This window comes from Anoplophora glabripennis, unplaced genomic scaffold (assembly GCF_000390285.2).
Source record: "Anoplophora glabripennis isolate ALB-LARVAE unplaced genomic scaffold, Agla_2.0 scaffold638, whole genome shotgun sequence".
Lineage (NCBI taxonomy): Eukaryota > Metazoa > Arthropoda > Insecta > Coleoptera > Cerambycidae > Anoplophora > Anoplophora glabripennis.
The window spans coordinates 23,732-40,869 of NW_019417008.1; the positions used below are offsets into that span (position 1 = coordinate 23,732).

A 17,138-nucleotide genomic window follows, 5' to 3' on the forward strand; every position below is an offset into this window, starting at 1 on the left:
TTCTGCTCCTGCCATCAGGACGTCAGATCAACGATCTTACCCTGAGAATTGACGAAAGTTCGATGAAAAGGGATGCTGACTCTATCTTTTTTTGGCCAGAATTCGGATCAAAAACAGGCAAATCTTCGCATCGTCAGTCTGGATGAAGCTATATAAAGCTTCAAAAAAGAGCCTGGATCCTATTTTCTGGATAGATCAGTTAATACAAATACTAAAATATTGACTAACAGTATATGTGAAATTGTTAATAAATATCACGATAGAATATCAATAGGCATTTTTGATACTTTATTGGCAAGTTTCGGAAAGCCGTTTCTAATACGGATTTTTCTTGAGAGATATTCCCCGTTTGGTTCTGACTAAGTACTCCCTAATATCTTTATTATTGTGCAGTTAGTTTTATAATAATTAGAAATATATAATTAGGTTTCTATAACCTGTTTGATTCTTTCGTATAAAATAAAATAAAATACTCATCACTCAAAATAAAAGGGGAGCGGTATCGAACTTGAATCAGTTATTTATAACTTCCAGAGGCAGAATTCGAGCGACATCTAAAGGAATCATAGCGGGTTTGATCAAAACTTTTAAAGAAGCAGGAATATCATTTTCCCCGGGAAGTATCCGATCAGCGGTGGCCTCGGCAAGGTGGAACAACAGCATTCCGTTTGACACCATTCTTAAAAACGGAAATTGGCAAGGCAGTCAAATTTTTTTTAAATATTACAAATAAATAGATAAGACCGGTTACTCATCCACGGAATCGGACTTGATAAATAAAACTTTCGCAACAATACCTTAGTGCCATATGTGCTCATGGAGTTTTGTTTATTTCCTACTTTCGAATGGAGAATAGTCTAAGTATGTATTAATACTTAATTAATATTAACACTCACCTCACAGTACGCATTCCACGTTGTCAGAAACCAAACACTTCTTATTAAGGGTCAACCCGACGGCACCGAGCTGAAATAAACAACGTTTTCTCCCAGAATGGTAAAAAACGATTATTTCGGATCATGCCTAGGCTTGACCCACTTGTGTTCTTGACAACAGAGAAAAGAAAGCCCTTAATGACAAGGTACTGAGATGCGCTCAACGCTGCAACACCGGTCACGCGTTGGTTGCTAGGCGAGACGCGGCGTTGCCAGCATGGACACCTGAGACGTGGAATGCCGATATTTCAACATATTGAAGAACCAGAACCGGAAATCTTCCTCCAGTGGCGCTCTCCTAAAGATTCATGTTCCACAGCGCGATTGCACCCACGGAAACATAGTGTAATCTCATTAAGGGTCAAGCTTACGCATGACCCGAAATAATCGTTTTTTGCCATTCTGGGGAAAAAGGTTTATTTTCTTCATCTAACATTAAAAAATGGGACCCTGATATCTCATCTTGATTAATTTTCGAAAAATAACTGAACCGCCTCAAAAAGTGGTGGCAATTATACTGTATTCATACTAGTTTTCGATAGTATTAATAAAAATCTAAACATTTACAAAAAAAATCGATGTAAAATAGCTTTCTTTTTTAGTACTTAACTTTTTTTTCTGAAATTGGATTTGAAAATAGCACCCTCGAAAACATCCAGAACATGAATTTCCAATTTTCTACAATATTACCAAACACTGAAAAACTGAAAAATTCAATAATCAAAACAAATAAAATTTTGGTATACATTTTTCCTGACTTAGGATTTGGAAAGAGCATCTTCGAAGACATCCAGAACATGGTTTTAACATTTTTTATTTATACAGCTATCAATTGGGTATAATGAAATATCACGTCACACATTGCTACCGTACGCCTTGAAATCTAATGCACTGGACGACTTTGAATTTTGCTCAGTTATCATGAAAAAAATCCATTACATCCGCTCAAGATCGTCATCTAATAACCTTGAAACATTACGTCACATATTGATGCTACACAACCTTGAACGAGACGGTCTTGGAGACCTGACCACTGGATGGCCTTGGATTCTACTCAAGGCAATCTCAAAACATCACGCCACAACGGTAACTTCCATTTGACCTTAAAATCAATGTAGAGCGGGGGGAGTGGGTCTAGAATCAGCTATCTTCCAGACGGCCTTGAAAATTTAATCACCGGATACCTTGAATTCTGCTCAAGGCCATCTTGAAACATTACGTCACAACACTAATCTCCCATTTGACCTTGAAACCAAGGTCGAGTGGTGGGAGATGGTCCCAGAATCGTAAATCTTTCTCTAGTGGCGCTCTCCTAAACGTTCATATTTCACTGCGATTATTAGTATTATTATTATTAATATTATTTATATTATTATCANAAAAATAAATGTAAATAAATAAACACAAGTGGAACAATAAAAAAGGAAAATATTAAATTAAACATAAATATATTTAATATATACATAATTACTACAACCTAACCTATCATAACCTAACCTAACCTAATATAACATAATCTCATCTGTTGTTGTGCCGCACCACCTCATTCTGAAAAGCAGAAAATGCTTCGTTCACTGTGAGCACGAGTGCCACCATTCGACCTTTTTCTTGAATTGTATCCTCGACTTTCTGTCGCTCGAGATTGAGCTCGCATTCGAGTAATACAATTCGCTCGTGTGATTGTGCGATTTCACTGTCGAGTTCTTGGCACCTCGCGTAAATCTCGCGACATTTAGTGACTGCTCTGGTGAACAAAGCACTGTCTTGCTCTTCTTGATTTTCTGAAATCGTAGTTTGGGTGGTGGGCACAGTGGGCGCAGTCGGGATAGTGGGTACAGTCGGGACAAAGGGTGCAGTCTGGATAATGGGAGCAGTCGGGATAGTGGGTGCATTCGGGATAGTGGGCGCAGTCTGGACAATTGGAGGGGATTCGTCGCGCACATTTACATCGTGCACTATAATTATAGAGTCACTGGGGGCATCGATGGAATATTTCACTTTTTTTGATGATGAGCTTGTCTTCTCAACCGATTTCCTTTTTTTTTGGCGACTTTTCTAACTTGAAGTCATCGTCAGATATAGGCGACAGCGCTTTAGGCATATTATGTTCAACCACCGCGCTAACATATGCCTGGTTTAAAATGGTGTCGTTCCTCGGAGACACAGATGACATACCACACTCCGGACCCTCAGTACTGGATGTTATTGTTGCAGTTGGAACACGTGCCACAACGGTAGTTGGTACGACACTTTGAGATTGACGATAGGTTGTATAATAATTTTGTATGCTGCGACGATCTTCAGGTGACAACACCGGCATCGGTTTACCTGAAGTCGATTTACGCGAAGTCGACACTTTTTTTGGTGCAGTTGAGCTTCTCCCCATTTTCCAAAATCTTCAAAAAACAGTTTCACAAACAATAACAAAACGAACACAAAGACTTTCACGATTGGTTGGTAATCCAAAGAAGATGTACAACTGAACTCCTCTCACGATGCACTGTTGTAGACCTAGAGGCTACGATATCAAATGAACGTGAAAAAATCGAAATTTGCATTTTATACCACTTTAATACTTATACTAGAGCCTTCAGCCAATCAGATGTCAGTATTCTGCTCCTCGCCAAGGCCGGGACCAATCAGAATCGAGTATCGAAACCCTCAGTTTGCTTTTGTTATTTTTGAGGAAATTTTCTAGAAAGTTCTAAAAAGATGATGAAATCTGATGAAAGATTGCAAAGCATGATGTCATGATTGCAAATACGCAATAGTTAGGGGAGAATCACCCTTAATGACCGAAAATTTCTAAATAAAAGGGCTGGTTTTTCGTTTTTGAAATCAGTTCATCACCGAAGTCCTTTAGTTCAATACTAAGTTTTCAACTAAGTTCTTTTAACAAGTTACAANCCTCCTATCTCAGATACCATACAAATCTAATTTCAAGGTTAACTGCAATGCAATGTCAAATGAAAGTCACCAACCTACGTCACTTTCGGCTTTCAGCCTCAAGGTCATCCATACACAAACGTCATCGGCCCTCGGCCTCAAGGTCATCCCAAGCCAGAAAGTGGAGGGGGGAGACTCAGAGACCGCAATTATACCCTACTGTCGTATAGTTAATCCAACTCAGATAAACATATTTGCCAATATTGTAATTCTATTTACTTCTACTTTTATCCTAACTTTAAATTGCTCAAATGGACAAGCAATAATGAGAAGTGCTGTGGCAACTAATAAAATTAGTTACCCTTACTCTTGCCAAGAACCCAATGCCTTGAAAAAACGTTAAAAATGTTTCAATTCGTTATAGTTTCCAGAATAAGAATAAGTTCAAAAATTGTCAATAATTGAAAATATTTCAACGTTGTTCTTGTCTCAATGGCCACTGGATTCGAGGCGTTTGTGTTTGAAGTAATCTATTTTGTTGTACAGAAAAGTCCCAAATATTATGTAGAATAAGAATCCGAGTTTGCCTATTCCAAAAACCGTTGCTAAATTTAGGGGAACAACAAACATACAAAAAGAACGAAAAATTACATATTTTTCCCTGTAACATTGAAAGTAAGCCCTCAATAAAAAAAAGTAATTCTTTATTTTTTTTTTATTTGACGATTTTCTATAAAGTTACAACAACTGCGAATCATAAAAGTTGAATTTTACATTAACAATGGGCGAAAAATAGTAGAAAATCATATGTATGTTTGGAAAAATTTTAAATTTAAATAAGTAAATATTTATAAATATTGATGAAACTTTGTGAACAAATGGTAAAACATATGTCAATTCTGCCCTAAAAATTTGCAACGATCGATAGCGTTGTTTTCTAGTGAAAAGATTGTTAATTAAGAAAATTTTAAAAAATTCGTGGCTTTAAATTAAGGTTTAGAAAGGGCACACAAGTTTTTGGAGATAATTGTTGTCATAATAAACAATGATCAATACTAAAAATACCTATTTTTACACTTTTATAACCATTTACAATTTTTTTTAATTTTTCAACATAACTCTATAAACAATTATTTTATTACCCAGGGAATTTTCTACGCAATCGATAAAATCTTGCATACAAAAAACTACGTCGTAACCCCTTGCTTTTTAGCCAAATACGACAGCATTTTACTGTGTAGATTCTGAGATATAGAAGAATATTTTGTTATACATCAATGAATTAACAGCGAGATCATTAAAATAAGAAAATATATATTTTTTAATTTAATCATTAAATTTCGTGAAATGCATTGATGAACAAAAACTAATAAAACTTGATTACCATAACATTGTAACGTACTTTACTTGGTTTGATTTTTGGTGATGACGGTTCGGTTCAGACGTTACTTGTGGCCGCCCCCGGTATACTACCAACTCTAAACGGAATCTTAATTCGCAATTGCGAATTCTAATTTACTGGATTTATTGACGTCACTGACGTCCCTATTTGGACGCCTAATTTTATGACGACCCTTGATTACTAGTTTATCGGCAGCGGTGGTTGGCAGCCGGCGGTGGTGAGTGACGTCACAGAAACGTACTCCGGATTAAATCTTTTTGTTCGGATTGTCTCGGGCGCCAGTTTCCCTATCTTTTACGTAGGAGAAACTCCACGTGAAACCTACCCTCGGTTTAGAGTAAGTACTCGGGATAGCTGCAGTGAAGAAAGTTTAATTCCAGGGCTCTGTTATTTCTCTTACTTTTAATCAAAGTAGTTCTCTGAGTGTAGTGTTATTTTACTTTTAAAGTAAACGGTCTTATCAGTGTAGGTCACAAAAAGATACTGCGACTTTTTACTGATCGGAATTTATCAATCTTATCGGTGTTAAAAATTAATACAAACTGGAATTATATTTACTAGATTTATTTTCTATTAATAAGGCCTACGGAAACAAACAAACAAAAGTAAACTAGATTCTAATTACAATTATTATCACTAACTAACCAGGAATATACAATTAATTTACAAGCGGTGTGATCAAAAAAATAAAATGGGTTAGAGCAATTATTATTACGACGGATTTAAAATGCCGATGCGGTTTTTCGGTGCTGTAAATAAATACAATATTAGCACATAGTCAAAGATCAGGACACAAAATCGGTACGGTAGAAAAACGGAGTCTTTGGCGTTTGGTTTATTTAATAAACAATCTAAGACTTTAAGAAACGGTACGCCAGAATAATATTCGGTTTAAATTTCGGTCGGTGCTAGAAAAGGAAATAAGCAATTAAATTAGAGTAATAAATAATCAATAAAATAAGTTGTCCCCAATGGTTCTGAAACAGAAAAATAATTACGGGTTACTCTAATTCTACAAATAAATATCGGTGGCAGTTTCTAGCAAAGCGACGGAAATTAAACGAAAATGTGACCAGCCAGGAGAAAAAGCCAAGCAAAGCGGTTTACAACGGGCATAAATAAGCAAACGGTAATCAGGAAAATGATGTTGTTGGTGAACAGGAGGCAAAGTCTGGGCGAGATGCGAGTTCAAGTGCGGGGCGGCCGACAGATTTCTCCCAGAAGCGGTGGAGCACCCAGCCAAACTTCGAGGGTATATCCGTCGCTGCACAGCCGACACACAACGTCTTCTACTGGCGGTGGAACACCCAGCCGAACCAGCAGTTTCGGTTATTGTGCCTTACAGCGTTTATCAAGCTTAGGCGGTGGAGCACCCAGCCAAACCTTCGCCGACAACGCTGTTGCCGTACAGTCTGACACCTTCACGTCCTCTACTGGCGGTGGAGCACCCAGCCAAACCAGCAGTTTCAGTAAAGGGGCTCACAGCGTTTGTCGAACGAGGGCGGTGGAGCACCCAGCCAAACCGTCGCCGATAACGCTGCTGCCGTACGAGCCTGCACTCAACGTCTTCCGCTGGCGGTGGAGCACCCAGCCAAACCAACAGTTCGGTTGACATGACGGACAAAGTTCGTCGAACGAGGACGGTGGAGCACCCAGCCAAACCTTCGCCGACAACGCTGTGGTTGTACTGTCTTGCCAGAGTTCAAAACGGCCAGACATATACCATAGCAGGACAGGTAGACATATGAAAAATACAATTTGCTTACTTATTCCGGATAGTGGCTCATGGCGGCTAACTCCTTGGGTCGGGTGGCGGTCTCTGGTCGGTTTTCAGGTCTTCGTGGTGGTCCTCAGGCTGGTGTTGGAGTTCTTCGAGTTCAGCGAACTGAGGATCTTCGTGCAGGATCTGTTGTAGACCAAGAGGCTACGATATCAAATGTACGTGAAAAAATCGAAATTTGCATTTTATACCACTTTAATACTTATACTAGAGCCTTCAGCCAATCAGATGTCAGTATTCTGCTCCTCGCCAAGGCCGGGACCAATCAGAATAGAGTATCGAAACCCTTAGTTCACTTTTGTTATTTTTGAGGAAATTTTCTAGAAAGTTCTAAAAAGATGATGAAATCTGATGAAAGATTGCAAAGCATGATGTCATGATTGCAAATACGCAATAGTTAGGGGAGAATCACCCTTAATGACCGAAAATTTCTAAATAAAAGGGCTGGTTTTTCGTTTTTGAAATCAGTTCATCACCGAAGTCCTTTAGTTCAATACTAAGTTTTCAACTAAGTTCTTTTAACAAGTTACAAGTTAAAATCTTCATTCTCAAGTACGGAATACAGTGAAATAAATCTACGAAAGTGACATTGCGTGATTGCTTCGAGAAGTTTATCGCCGAAGTTCAATTGGTCTGATTCTTAGTTTACAACCAATTTCTTCCAGCAAAGTTACAGAGTTAGTTTTCATCCGCAATTACGGGGAATAAAGTGAAACACATCTTCGAAAGTAACCTTGTGTGATTGCTCCGAGTCTTGCTAGTCTTCGACATACAAAGTGCTCGTTAAATTGTCTAATTACCTTCAGTAATTAAAGAGTTGGATCGGAACTGAAACCGACATAGAAAGTTAGTGCAGTTTTTCGGAAAAGCCGAAAGGATTATACAGAGGATTACATAAAAAGTGGTTAGTAGAATTCCGCGATTTTTTTGTAATTAGTTTGAATAAGTTTAGTAACGTTCATTTTCATATACCTAGTACTCTTTTTTCTACGGTCTGGTAGTTTGAATTTGTGTTCCTGGATAATCGTTGCAGAGATTATTTCAGTGACTTACTTTTACTTATTGTTGTTAGGTTAATAGTTGTTAAACATTGTTAATCTCTTTGTCAATTTTTCTCTTCAAGAAAAATATTAATTGTACAGTTATTGTAATATAGTTTGTACCTTTTCTAAACTTGCTTTTTTTACTTCGAACCTATCTCGGATGAGATAGACCCCAACACCTACGAACTCCACGACCCGCTCTAAATTGTATAGGCGTTTTTTGTTAAGGTCACCACTCAGCACCAACTAGAGTAAATATAAAAAGTAAAACGTTGACATAGCGACGCAACGTGTGGCTTGAAGTAGTTATACGAGCCCAAGTTGGTGTTCAAAAGAAGCATTAACGTTGACAGATCGCTGGTTTTATTACTTCAATCCCCCCCTTGACTAGGCAGGAGTCGTAGTGGGATTATGCGCGCGGCCCTCGACAAAGTGGGGCAAACGGACGGTTCGGCTCGACTTGCGGTTAATTGCTCTCACCCAATTAAACTAATTAGATAAATATATGGCCAACGGCCTTGCATAAAACTTGAAATTAATACAGGTTCATTACATCATAACTATTTTTTAAAAGCAAACGAAAGTGGCATAATTCCCTAATACTTAAAACTCGTGTAAAAATTATTTATTTTATTGATTTTTGATGACATATTCGTATTCCCCTCATTTTGCTATATCAAATTATAAAAAAATCGTTGATAAGTGCTACCGTTCCCGAGAAAAGTCATCTTTTATCGCGTATACCCATTTTGAAACCCATGCGGCGCGCGGCAGCGCAGCTGCTCTCAGTCATCCCCACTCCCGCTCTGCCGAGAAATTCCAGTGACCACGGTACCTTTCTTGGTTTTTCTTTCATTAAGCTTTTATCTGTCAAAAATGTACTAAACGGATATTGAAAGTAGTTGTAGTTAGCTGTAAAAACATTTTCTTTTCTAGACTTTACGATTACGTAAGCAATAAAATTATTATTAACTTTTAACTACGCTTTTATATCTCAGAATCTACACAGTAGAATGCTGTCGTATTTGGCTTACGACGTAGTTTTTATGTGTGCAAGATTTTGTCGATTGCATAGAAAATTTCCTATAATAAAATGTTTAAAAATTTTAAAAAAATTCTAAATGGTTATAAAAGTGTAAATTAGGTATTTTTTGTATTGATCATTGTTTATTATTACAACAAGTAAAAATTGTGTGCCCTTTCTAAACCTTAATTTAAACTCAGGTACGCGATAAACTTTTTAAAATTTTCTTAATTAACAATCCTGTCAATCGAAAACCCCGCGATCGATCGTTGCAAAATTTTTAGGGTAGAATTGACATATGTTTTACTATTTGTTCACAAAGTTTCATCAATATTTATAAATATTTACTTATTTTAAAAATTGTTCCAAATATACATACATATGATTCTCTACTATTTTTCGCCCATTGTTAATGCAAAATTCAACTTTTTTGATTCGCAGTTGCAATAGGCAAACTCGATTCTTATTTTACATAATATCTGGGATTTTTCTGTTCGACAAAATAGATGACTTCAAACACAAACGCCAAAGCCTACTTTTACTGCTTTATCGCCTGGACTAACTCGCTTAAAAGTTTTAAAACACATTTTAAAATGTACCTCCACACTATTCCAAAAACATTTACTATGATATGAGCCGTATTATCAGCTCCATGCACAAGGCCATTACAGTATTTTTTTAAACTTCTCGTTTATATATAAATAGATATTTACAAGCAGAAGCAAACGACGAGGGAGAAAAATTTATGTCAGATATTCCTCTGATTATTTGTCCTTTTATCGTTAAATTTGTCCTGTAACGACACGTCCCTTTGCCCATTATGCAGAGTTCGCTGTTCGCCTGTTTTCCGTGAAGTATTTGGCCTCGGGGAACTCTTTTTGTATAAATTGAACGATCGGAGATAATCAACCTTCAAAAGAGAGGACACCGATATTACTTAACGAGTCAATGATTGCAGAGATAAATAAGAAAAAGTGAGTTTCTGCTATTTAAAAGTCAGCATAACTGAGAGATAGGTATATAGAAAATACATTTTTTATTATTTAAAATATAATTTTACTGCTAAAGGAAATGAGGACATTTCCTGAAATGACTAATGTGTAGGTTTTATTTAATGACTTTTTACGTAAGGGGTTGTTTATATTATTTCTAATTATTATGTTTTTCTTTTAAATATTGAAAATAAGACAGTTAAAAAATATAACGAAATATAATGTATTAGTTATATAAAGCAATTCAGTTTTAATACAACTGCTTATTAAAGTTAAATAGGTTCGTTTCCTTTTAACCATGTTCAATAAGTTTGCTTGTAACTGATGAAGGCATATTAATATTAAAACAAACATGTTCTTATTTATTTCAGTGCATTTATATCATTAATAGTTTATTTAATACTTACCATTCATAAAGTTGAATAATAGTATATTAAACAACAAGGTTTGAAAACGACTCTTTGCACACGAGCAAGACATATTGGTGGACCGAGCCGAAGGCAAGGTCCACAAGTTGAGCGAGTGCGCAAAGAGGTTTTCAAACGAGTTTTTTACGATACTTTTTATACGACTGCAAACAGAGACCACAAAAATCAAATTTTAATTTAAATCGTTTTTATTACTAAAATTGCCAACGCATTAACAAAATAAATTAAATATAACTTTTAATTTAACTCGTTTTTATTAAGAAAATTGCTAACGCATTAACAAAAGAAACTAATATTTAATATTTATGGTAACATTTGAACATCCCTTCAAAGTTACGCTGGGAAAAGAAGTATTATTGTGCACCTTGTTTTCGGTAATAGATAATATTTTTGGTGTCGTGTTTTTAGTGCAGTTTTTCAGCGTGCGGTCGTTGTTTTCTTGTTGTATTCCAGTAGACGATCGTTGTTCTGGTTCTGTGGCAGCAGAAGACACTGAAGACTCTATCTTTTTCGAAACTTCCATTTTATTTCTCAAACAGTCATCAACGTAGCCTTCGGCAACTGTACTGGATTTCCACCCTCCATGGCGTTTGAGGGCAAGCAGATTTGAGCCAGAATTGACTAAAATTGTGGCCGATGAACGCCGAAAACAATGTCCCGTGTAACTTTCTGGATTCTCTAGCATCAAAAACTTGGCGATTTCCCTAGCCATGTTTCCAATTTTGTTGATGCCAACGTTTTGGCTTGAACATTTTCCGTTTTGATAGTTTAAAAAAAACCTGCCTGTCTTCAGATTAGGAGGACGAAGAGCACAGTACTTTTTTAAGATAGTGTAAAGGTTTCCTGTAATTGTAAAACACCTTGGTACCTTTGTTTTTGTATTCTTCAGTTTAATCAGCATAGCACTGCCGAAATCTTTGGTGTCTTCTATTTTGAGATAACATAATTCCTCCCTTCGACATGCCCCAGATAGTCCAACTGCCACCACCGCCTTGATAAGTAAATATTTGTCGTCTGATGCTTTCGTCAAAAACCGGCAAAAATCATCTTCTGTGAGGATTTGGGACTTCTTTGGGACGTAGTTTTCGGATTTTCGTTTGATTAGCGCTTGCAACTTTTTATAGCTTCCAAGATCTATGTTGTGATTGGCACTTAACGTTGACTTGAGCATCGAAAAAATCGTCCACAACGTCGAAGATTTATATTTCTTAGATAGTTCTTCAAAATACACCATTACTGCGTTTTCTGAGAAAGTTTGGACATTTTTGGCTAGTCGCCAGTCCATAAATCGGCTTAACTCAGCTTCATACCTGCTTCTGGATTTTGTGGGCAGCAGTTCCGAACATATTTCGCTTGCTTTCTGTAAAATCTCTTCAGAATCACACATTTTCACACCCAAACTTCGGGAATTCAACAATTTTTGAAGTATCTAATCAACAAAATAAAGGAGCCGTGACGGTTGCTATGAAACTCAGCCAACTTGAAACATTGCATAATTTGGGTGACAACATCAAACAAAAATCACAATCTGGAGACGCATATACAAAGATGACATAACCGTGTGCAAAATGTTTAGAACACGGCGTGTGCAAAATACCGTTTTCAGAGCGTGTTTTCCGTGCGCAAAACCTCCTTTTGCAAGACAGTCATATAAAAAATAAATAAAAAGTTTAATATGTGAAATGTGTAAGACTTAGTTTTCGTTTATTTAATTTAAATTAACTACTTTCAAACTTACAATAATTTAAATGTAAAATTTATAAAAAGTTATTCTACAAAGAAAATAAACAATTAAGTAATTTAAATTTAAAAGAATCGTACCTGAACATACAGGTTGATTTGATATTAGATAATAATTTTCTCAGTGCATTGTTTTTCAATACAATTCGATACAACAGTTCTTGTATAAAAATTTTATATCATTCTGGAAATTAAAAAATAATTCTAAAAAAAATGTAAATGTAAGATTAAGCAAGTAGCATATTATCTAGGGCTCAGGCTAGACTTCTCCTTTTAATCATTGTGCATTGATGTACAATTACTTTAGGTAAATAATTATTATGATTATTATTAACTCCAATTAGATCACAAACCCTGAAAACTTTTAAAAAATATTAGGTATTAAACAGGTAGTAAACACTGTATTGTACTTTATGACGATGCATGATATATAGAATGATGATATCAAAAAACTATCTCGAAATAAGTGACGCTAAGTTGGCAAATTGCAAAATTATGTGTTGTTTCACTTTTTTTCTGTCAATAGAAATTTAGACGATATATCGGAAAATTAGTTTTTTTATGTTGTAGGCAATTACCTACAATTTAAGGTACCTACCCAAAGTCATATTTCACCAATTTGTTAACTAGAATATAGGTCGAACGCGTAAAAATCAGTTTTCGAAAATAGCGCATTATTATTGCAACTTTTTCGATACGTGTTTTTAGATCAATTAGAACCTATATCTACGATATTAAAAACGAAATAGATTAATTGACAAATGCCTGGAGCAACAATTTTACGGTCAATCGAATCGGCCTTTGGTACATATATTAGTCATTGGATTGACCGTCTTTTCCATAAATTTCATCAATATCCATCGCTTGTTGCAATAATAATGCGCAATTTTCGAAAACTGATTTTTCCGCGTTCGACCTTTCTTTTACAGTTAACAAATTAGTGAAATATGACTAATTTAATTAACATAAAATAACTAATTTTCCTATAGATCGTCTAAATTTTCATGGGCAGTAAAAAAAAGTTAAAAAACACGTAATTTTGCCAATTATTTGCAATTTGCCAACTTAGCGTCACTTATTTTGAGTTAGATTTTTGATATCATCATTAAACATACTGTTCACTATTGTAAAGTGCAATAAAATGGCTAATAATAATTTATAAAGTTTTCAGGGTTTATGATCTAATTTCACTGGACTATAAATAGACTTGATTCATCTGAAATGTAAATGGGGCCTCCTGAAATGAAATTTTCTAACATGAAATTGAAATGACCCTTTTTGAAATATTGACAGCTTCTGAAATCTGGAAAAAGGTACATTAATATGTATTTTCAAAATAACATCACATGAATTTTTTGTGGAATTTATTGAATTACGTTTCTGTTATAATCAGAACGAAATCATTAATTAACAAGATAGGCTATTGTGAAACCGAAAAACAGGGATAGCTGGGAGGCGCCTCATAAAATGATTAATAGCCCATTGTCATAAAATAATGAAGTGCAGATAACCCGCTGAAAATAAAAAATTTAAATATACACGAGAAATTATTGCAAGTGAAGTGTGTACTCCACTATAATGGAGACGACAAATTATTTTCTTTCTGCGAGGATAGTGGTAGTTTATTTTAATGCTACATGCTGTCCCATAGGAAATATTTTAACAAAGTCGTTGAGGTGGTTAGTCGTTAGTATTCACCTGCTGTTTATTTAAATTAGAATGTATCTAGATACGAAAGTTTATTCAAAATCAGTTGATGGCATAAGGGAATAATTTAAATAACTAATAAATTCTACCCTTTAAATTTTAAATTGGTTCACATTTAAGAAATTATATCTTTTGAATAATTTTATTATAAAGTTTAATTGCATAATAAGGCTAATATAAAATAATAAGTTTCAAATAAAACAGAATATAAATTTGTATTAAAAATGTTTTCTTTTTAATTCTCCTAGTAGATAGTACAAAATTATAAATGGTTATATTAAATCTCATTAGTTAATTATAAACAAATCTAAACAGTTTTTTACTCCTTTTTACTTTTTAAATGCAACTAGTTTATCAAGCAATTTAACTAGGATAAATGTAAACTGACTACACTAAAACGAGCCGATTACTTTAATAAAAGTAATTGTTTTTTCAGTGTATAATCAATGAAACTATTAGAAGTGTCATCCCATAATACATAATGTTTCCTACACATATTTGATATTTCTATAGAACATTATAAATACAAAAGATACACTTTCTTAGTCGTTAAATGTTAACAGAATTTTGTTTTGTTTCTTTTTTAAAATACTCTCTTTTCCTGTTTAGTCGTAATCCTCGTCACTAGCCTGGACTTATACGAGTATACTTTTTGTCACGTTCTCTGCGCATTGTTTTACAAATGAGCATATTATCTTATGAGTAGCGATTCCGCATTTACCATTTTAATTCATTCTTTAAATGTAATTTAATTTTTATCTATTATAACTTTCCATCAACTTTGACTTTTCTGAGATGTAACATTCCCATTTCCTTTATTATTATTTTTTTCTTATAAGCTCAGGATTTGTGGCGATTCGATATAAAGGCGCTGACAACCACATTTTGTAATATCTCCTTTCCTCTCATTTTTCTTTCTAGACAGTATCTTTATGATATCGATTTCCTTTTTTTTTCCTTTTAATGCGCTTATTTTCTCAAGAGCTTAATTAAATAGGACTATATCGTTATCAATTTATTCCAAAACCTGATATCGCTTACATCTTTCATTTCGCAACTTAAATTCTCTGGTTTCATTTTTCCATTTTTTTAAAGCTTCTTCCATCATAAGTTTGAAGTTATCATATACCCAGTGCCGTATTTACTTAAGAACAAAATAAGTACTAGCGTAAAAAAATACTGTTTGCGTTTCCTGAAAATTTTACATATTGTTACTATGTTATATAGGACAAAAAATACGAGACACGTATATTTTGTTTTCCCCCGATAAACATTTGAAAGGGATAAAAATCACCCTTAAAGTTTTCCCGCAAAAATAGTTTCTTCTTCGTTTAACCGCATTAGATACCCAAGGTAGAAAGACATTGGTGGCGGGCATAGCGTTCACTCTTCGTAAATGTATCATCCTGTATTATTGTATTATCTTTTAGTTTATTTATGATTTGTACTATACTGTACTGTAAAAGAAATAAAAACACATTTTAATTTCAAAAGATCTACTTTATATACTGTGTTTCTTAAGTAGGGGACAAAACTCCAAGGGTATATTCTGTGGCCAAAAAATAAGGGTCTTATTGTTATATAAATATGGGATCTTAGGACAGCCATTGTCCAGCTACAGCGTATCAAAAATTTAAAAAAAAATCAGTTTTTAATTTTTAATTTCTAAACCACTTGAGATAATTTAACCAAATTCGGTTGCATATTTAGTATGACAGTAGGTACGAAACAAAAAATTACCATTTTTAGAAACTTACCAGTGGTGGAGGTTTGCGTATCATCGATCATTATTTGCCAAAAAAAAAATATCGCCCTCTATAATATTATAAATAAAATAGGTCATCATATGCGCTATTGTTTTATCTTCATTTTGTGTTTCTTTAAATTTTTTGTATTCCAAATCGATTAACAACAAAATTGATTTTAATATTCTGAAAATAACGCGGAAAATTTCAAGGTACGCCCCTGCCGCGGTAAATTGTTACAGTAGTTCTCATAAAAGAACTTTATTGGCTTCTTTTCTTGCAATTCTATGTCAACAATTACCGTATAGTGTATAAGTACTAATTTATTTATTTTATGCACAAGGTTGCTCTATACAGCTACTGCTTTTGTATACCTGGTATATTTTTATATCTGTTGAATGCGGTTTCCTTCAATTAACAAATTACAGGTGTAACTTATTTCCTACGCCATTATGTTTTTGTTTAAACTGTGTTTTAGGTTAAACCTAGCACGCAACATTCCAATTATAGCACACAACCCAATTTTGTAAAGGAAGTAAGCAATGGCTGACAGGTAATTACCTTCTCCGATAAAAAATTTGTTGTTATTGTGGTATGGTGTTTTGTATTCCGGAATATAAAATCAACAAAAAAATAATAATAATTTCAAATATTCATCGCGCTATGATTTATTGCCTTTTTATGTCTACGCAGTTAATAATCAAAAATATACATAATTTAGCTTCCTTTTTCATTACTTGATGGACGGTCGAATTTTTACTTTATTCAAATCAGTAGTTATATGTATAGGTAGTGTTTATTTTTGGCCATCATTGAGATCTCATAAGGGTAAGAGATAAAGATTTAATTAAATTAGGAAAAAGTGTGACCATCAAACTTCTGCAGGATGTTTTTTGGTCAAGATTCTCATAATAATGATCTAGTGGTCAATTCCGATTTCCTGAATTGGTCATATCTGCATTCGTTGAAGAGTTATGGCGAACACTGGAAATTGGCTCATTAATATTATTTATTAGCTACGAGAAATTCAGAAATTTATTTATCAATTTATTTATATACAGGGTGTTTCATTGTAGTCTTTATACAGGAGGTAAATCTGCGCATGATTTTTAGTAAAAAAAGTTCATATAAACGTATGTCCATAATTGCTTCGTTACCATGGTACAGGGTGTTAAAAATTCAATAAATCTTCTGTTTTTCCTTTGTATCTCCAACAGTTTTTGAGATATGTAGCTCAAAGGAACGTAGGCTAACATAGATTATCTGCATCATTAGCCCTGCCTAATAGTTGTCAGGATGATATTTTTTCTGGAGTCGGGCCTCGTTTCAGCCACCTAAACTTTCTTCCGATACGTCACCGCACCGGTCTTTTCTAGAACAAAGTTTTAATTCCCTGTTCAATTTAGAACCTTTTCTGTCTCAATTTTTTCGTAAAATAAAAAATTATTTCCTGTAA

General features: G+C 34.5%; 2 protein-coding genes across 2 annotated transcripts in view; one reads left to right on the top strand and one right to left on the bottom strand.

The window, feature by feature from the left end:
* Window positions 1–2,453: 2,453 nt before the first annotated feature.
* LOC108913700 (myosin tail region-interacting protein MTI1-like) lies at window positions 2,454–15,718 on the bottom strand. Its single transcript, XM_018719293.2, has 4 exons — window positions 15,695–15,718; window positions 7,021–7,147; window positions 2,964–3,263; window positions 2,454–2,890 (listed from the first exon to the last, which is right to left on the bottom strand). The coding sequence occupies exons 1-4, from the start codon at window positions 15,716–15,718 to the stop codon at window positions 2,454–2,456; spliced, it is 888 nt and encodes a 295-aa protein (XP_018574809.2).
* Window positions 15,719–16,224: 506 nt separating this feature from the next.
* Window positions 16,225–17,138, top strand: part of LOC108913701 (slowpoke-binding protein-like) — a 57,687-nt gene continuing 56,773 nt past the window's right edge. Inside the window, exon 1 of the mRNA XM_018719294.1 lies at window positions 16,225–16,235. Within this exon, the coding sequence (XP_018574810.1) occupies window positions 16,225–16,235 (11 nt within the window). The remainder of the gene's footprint in view (window positions 16,236–17,138) is intronic.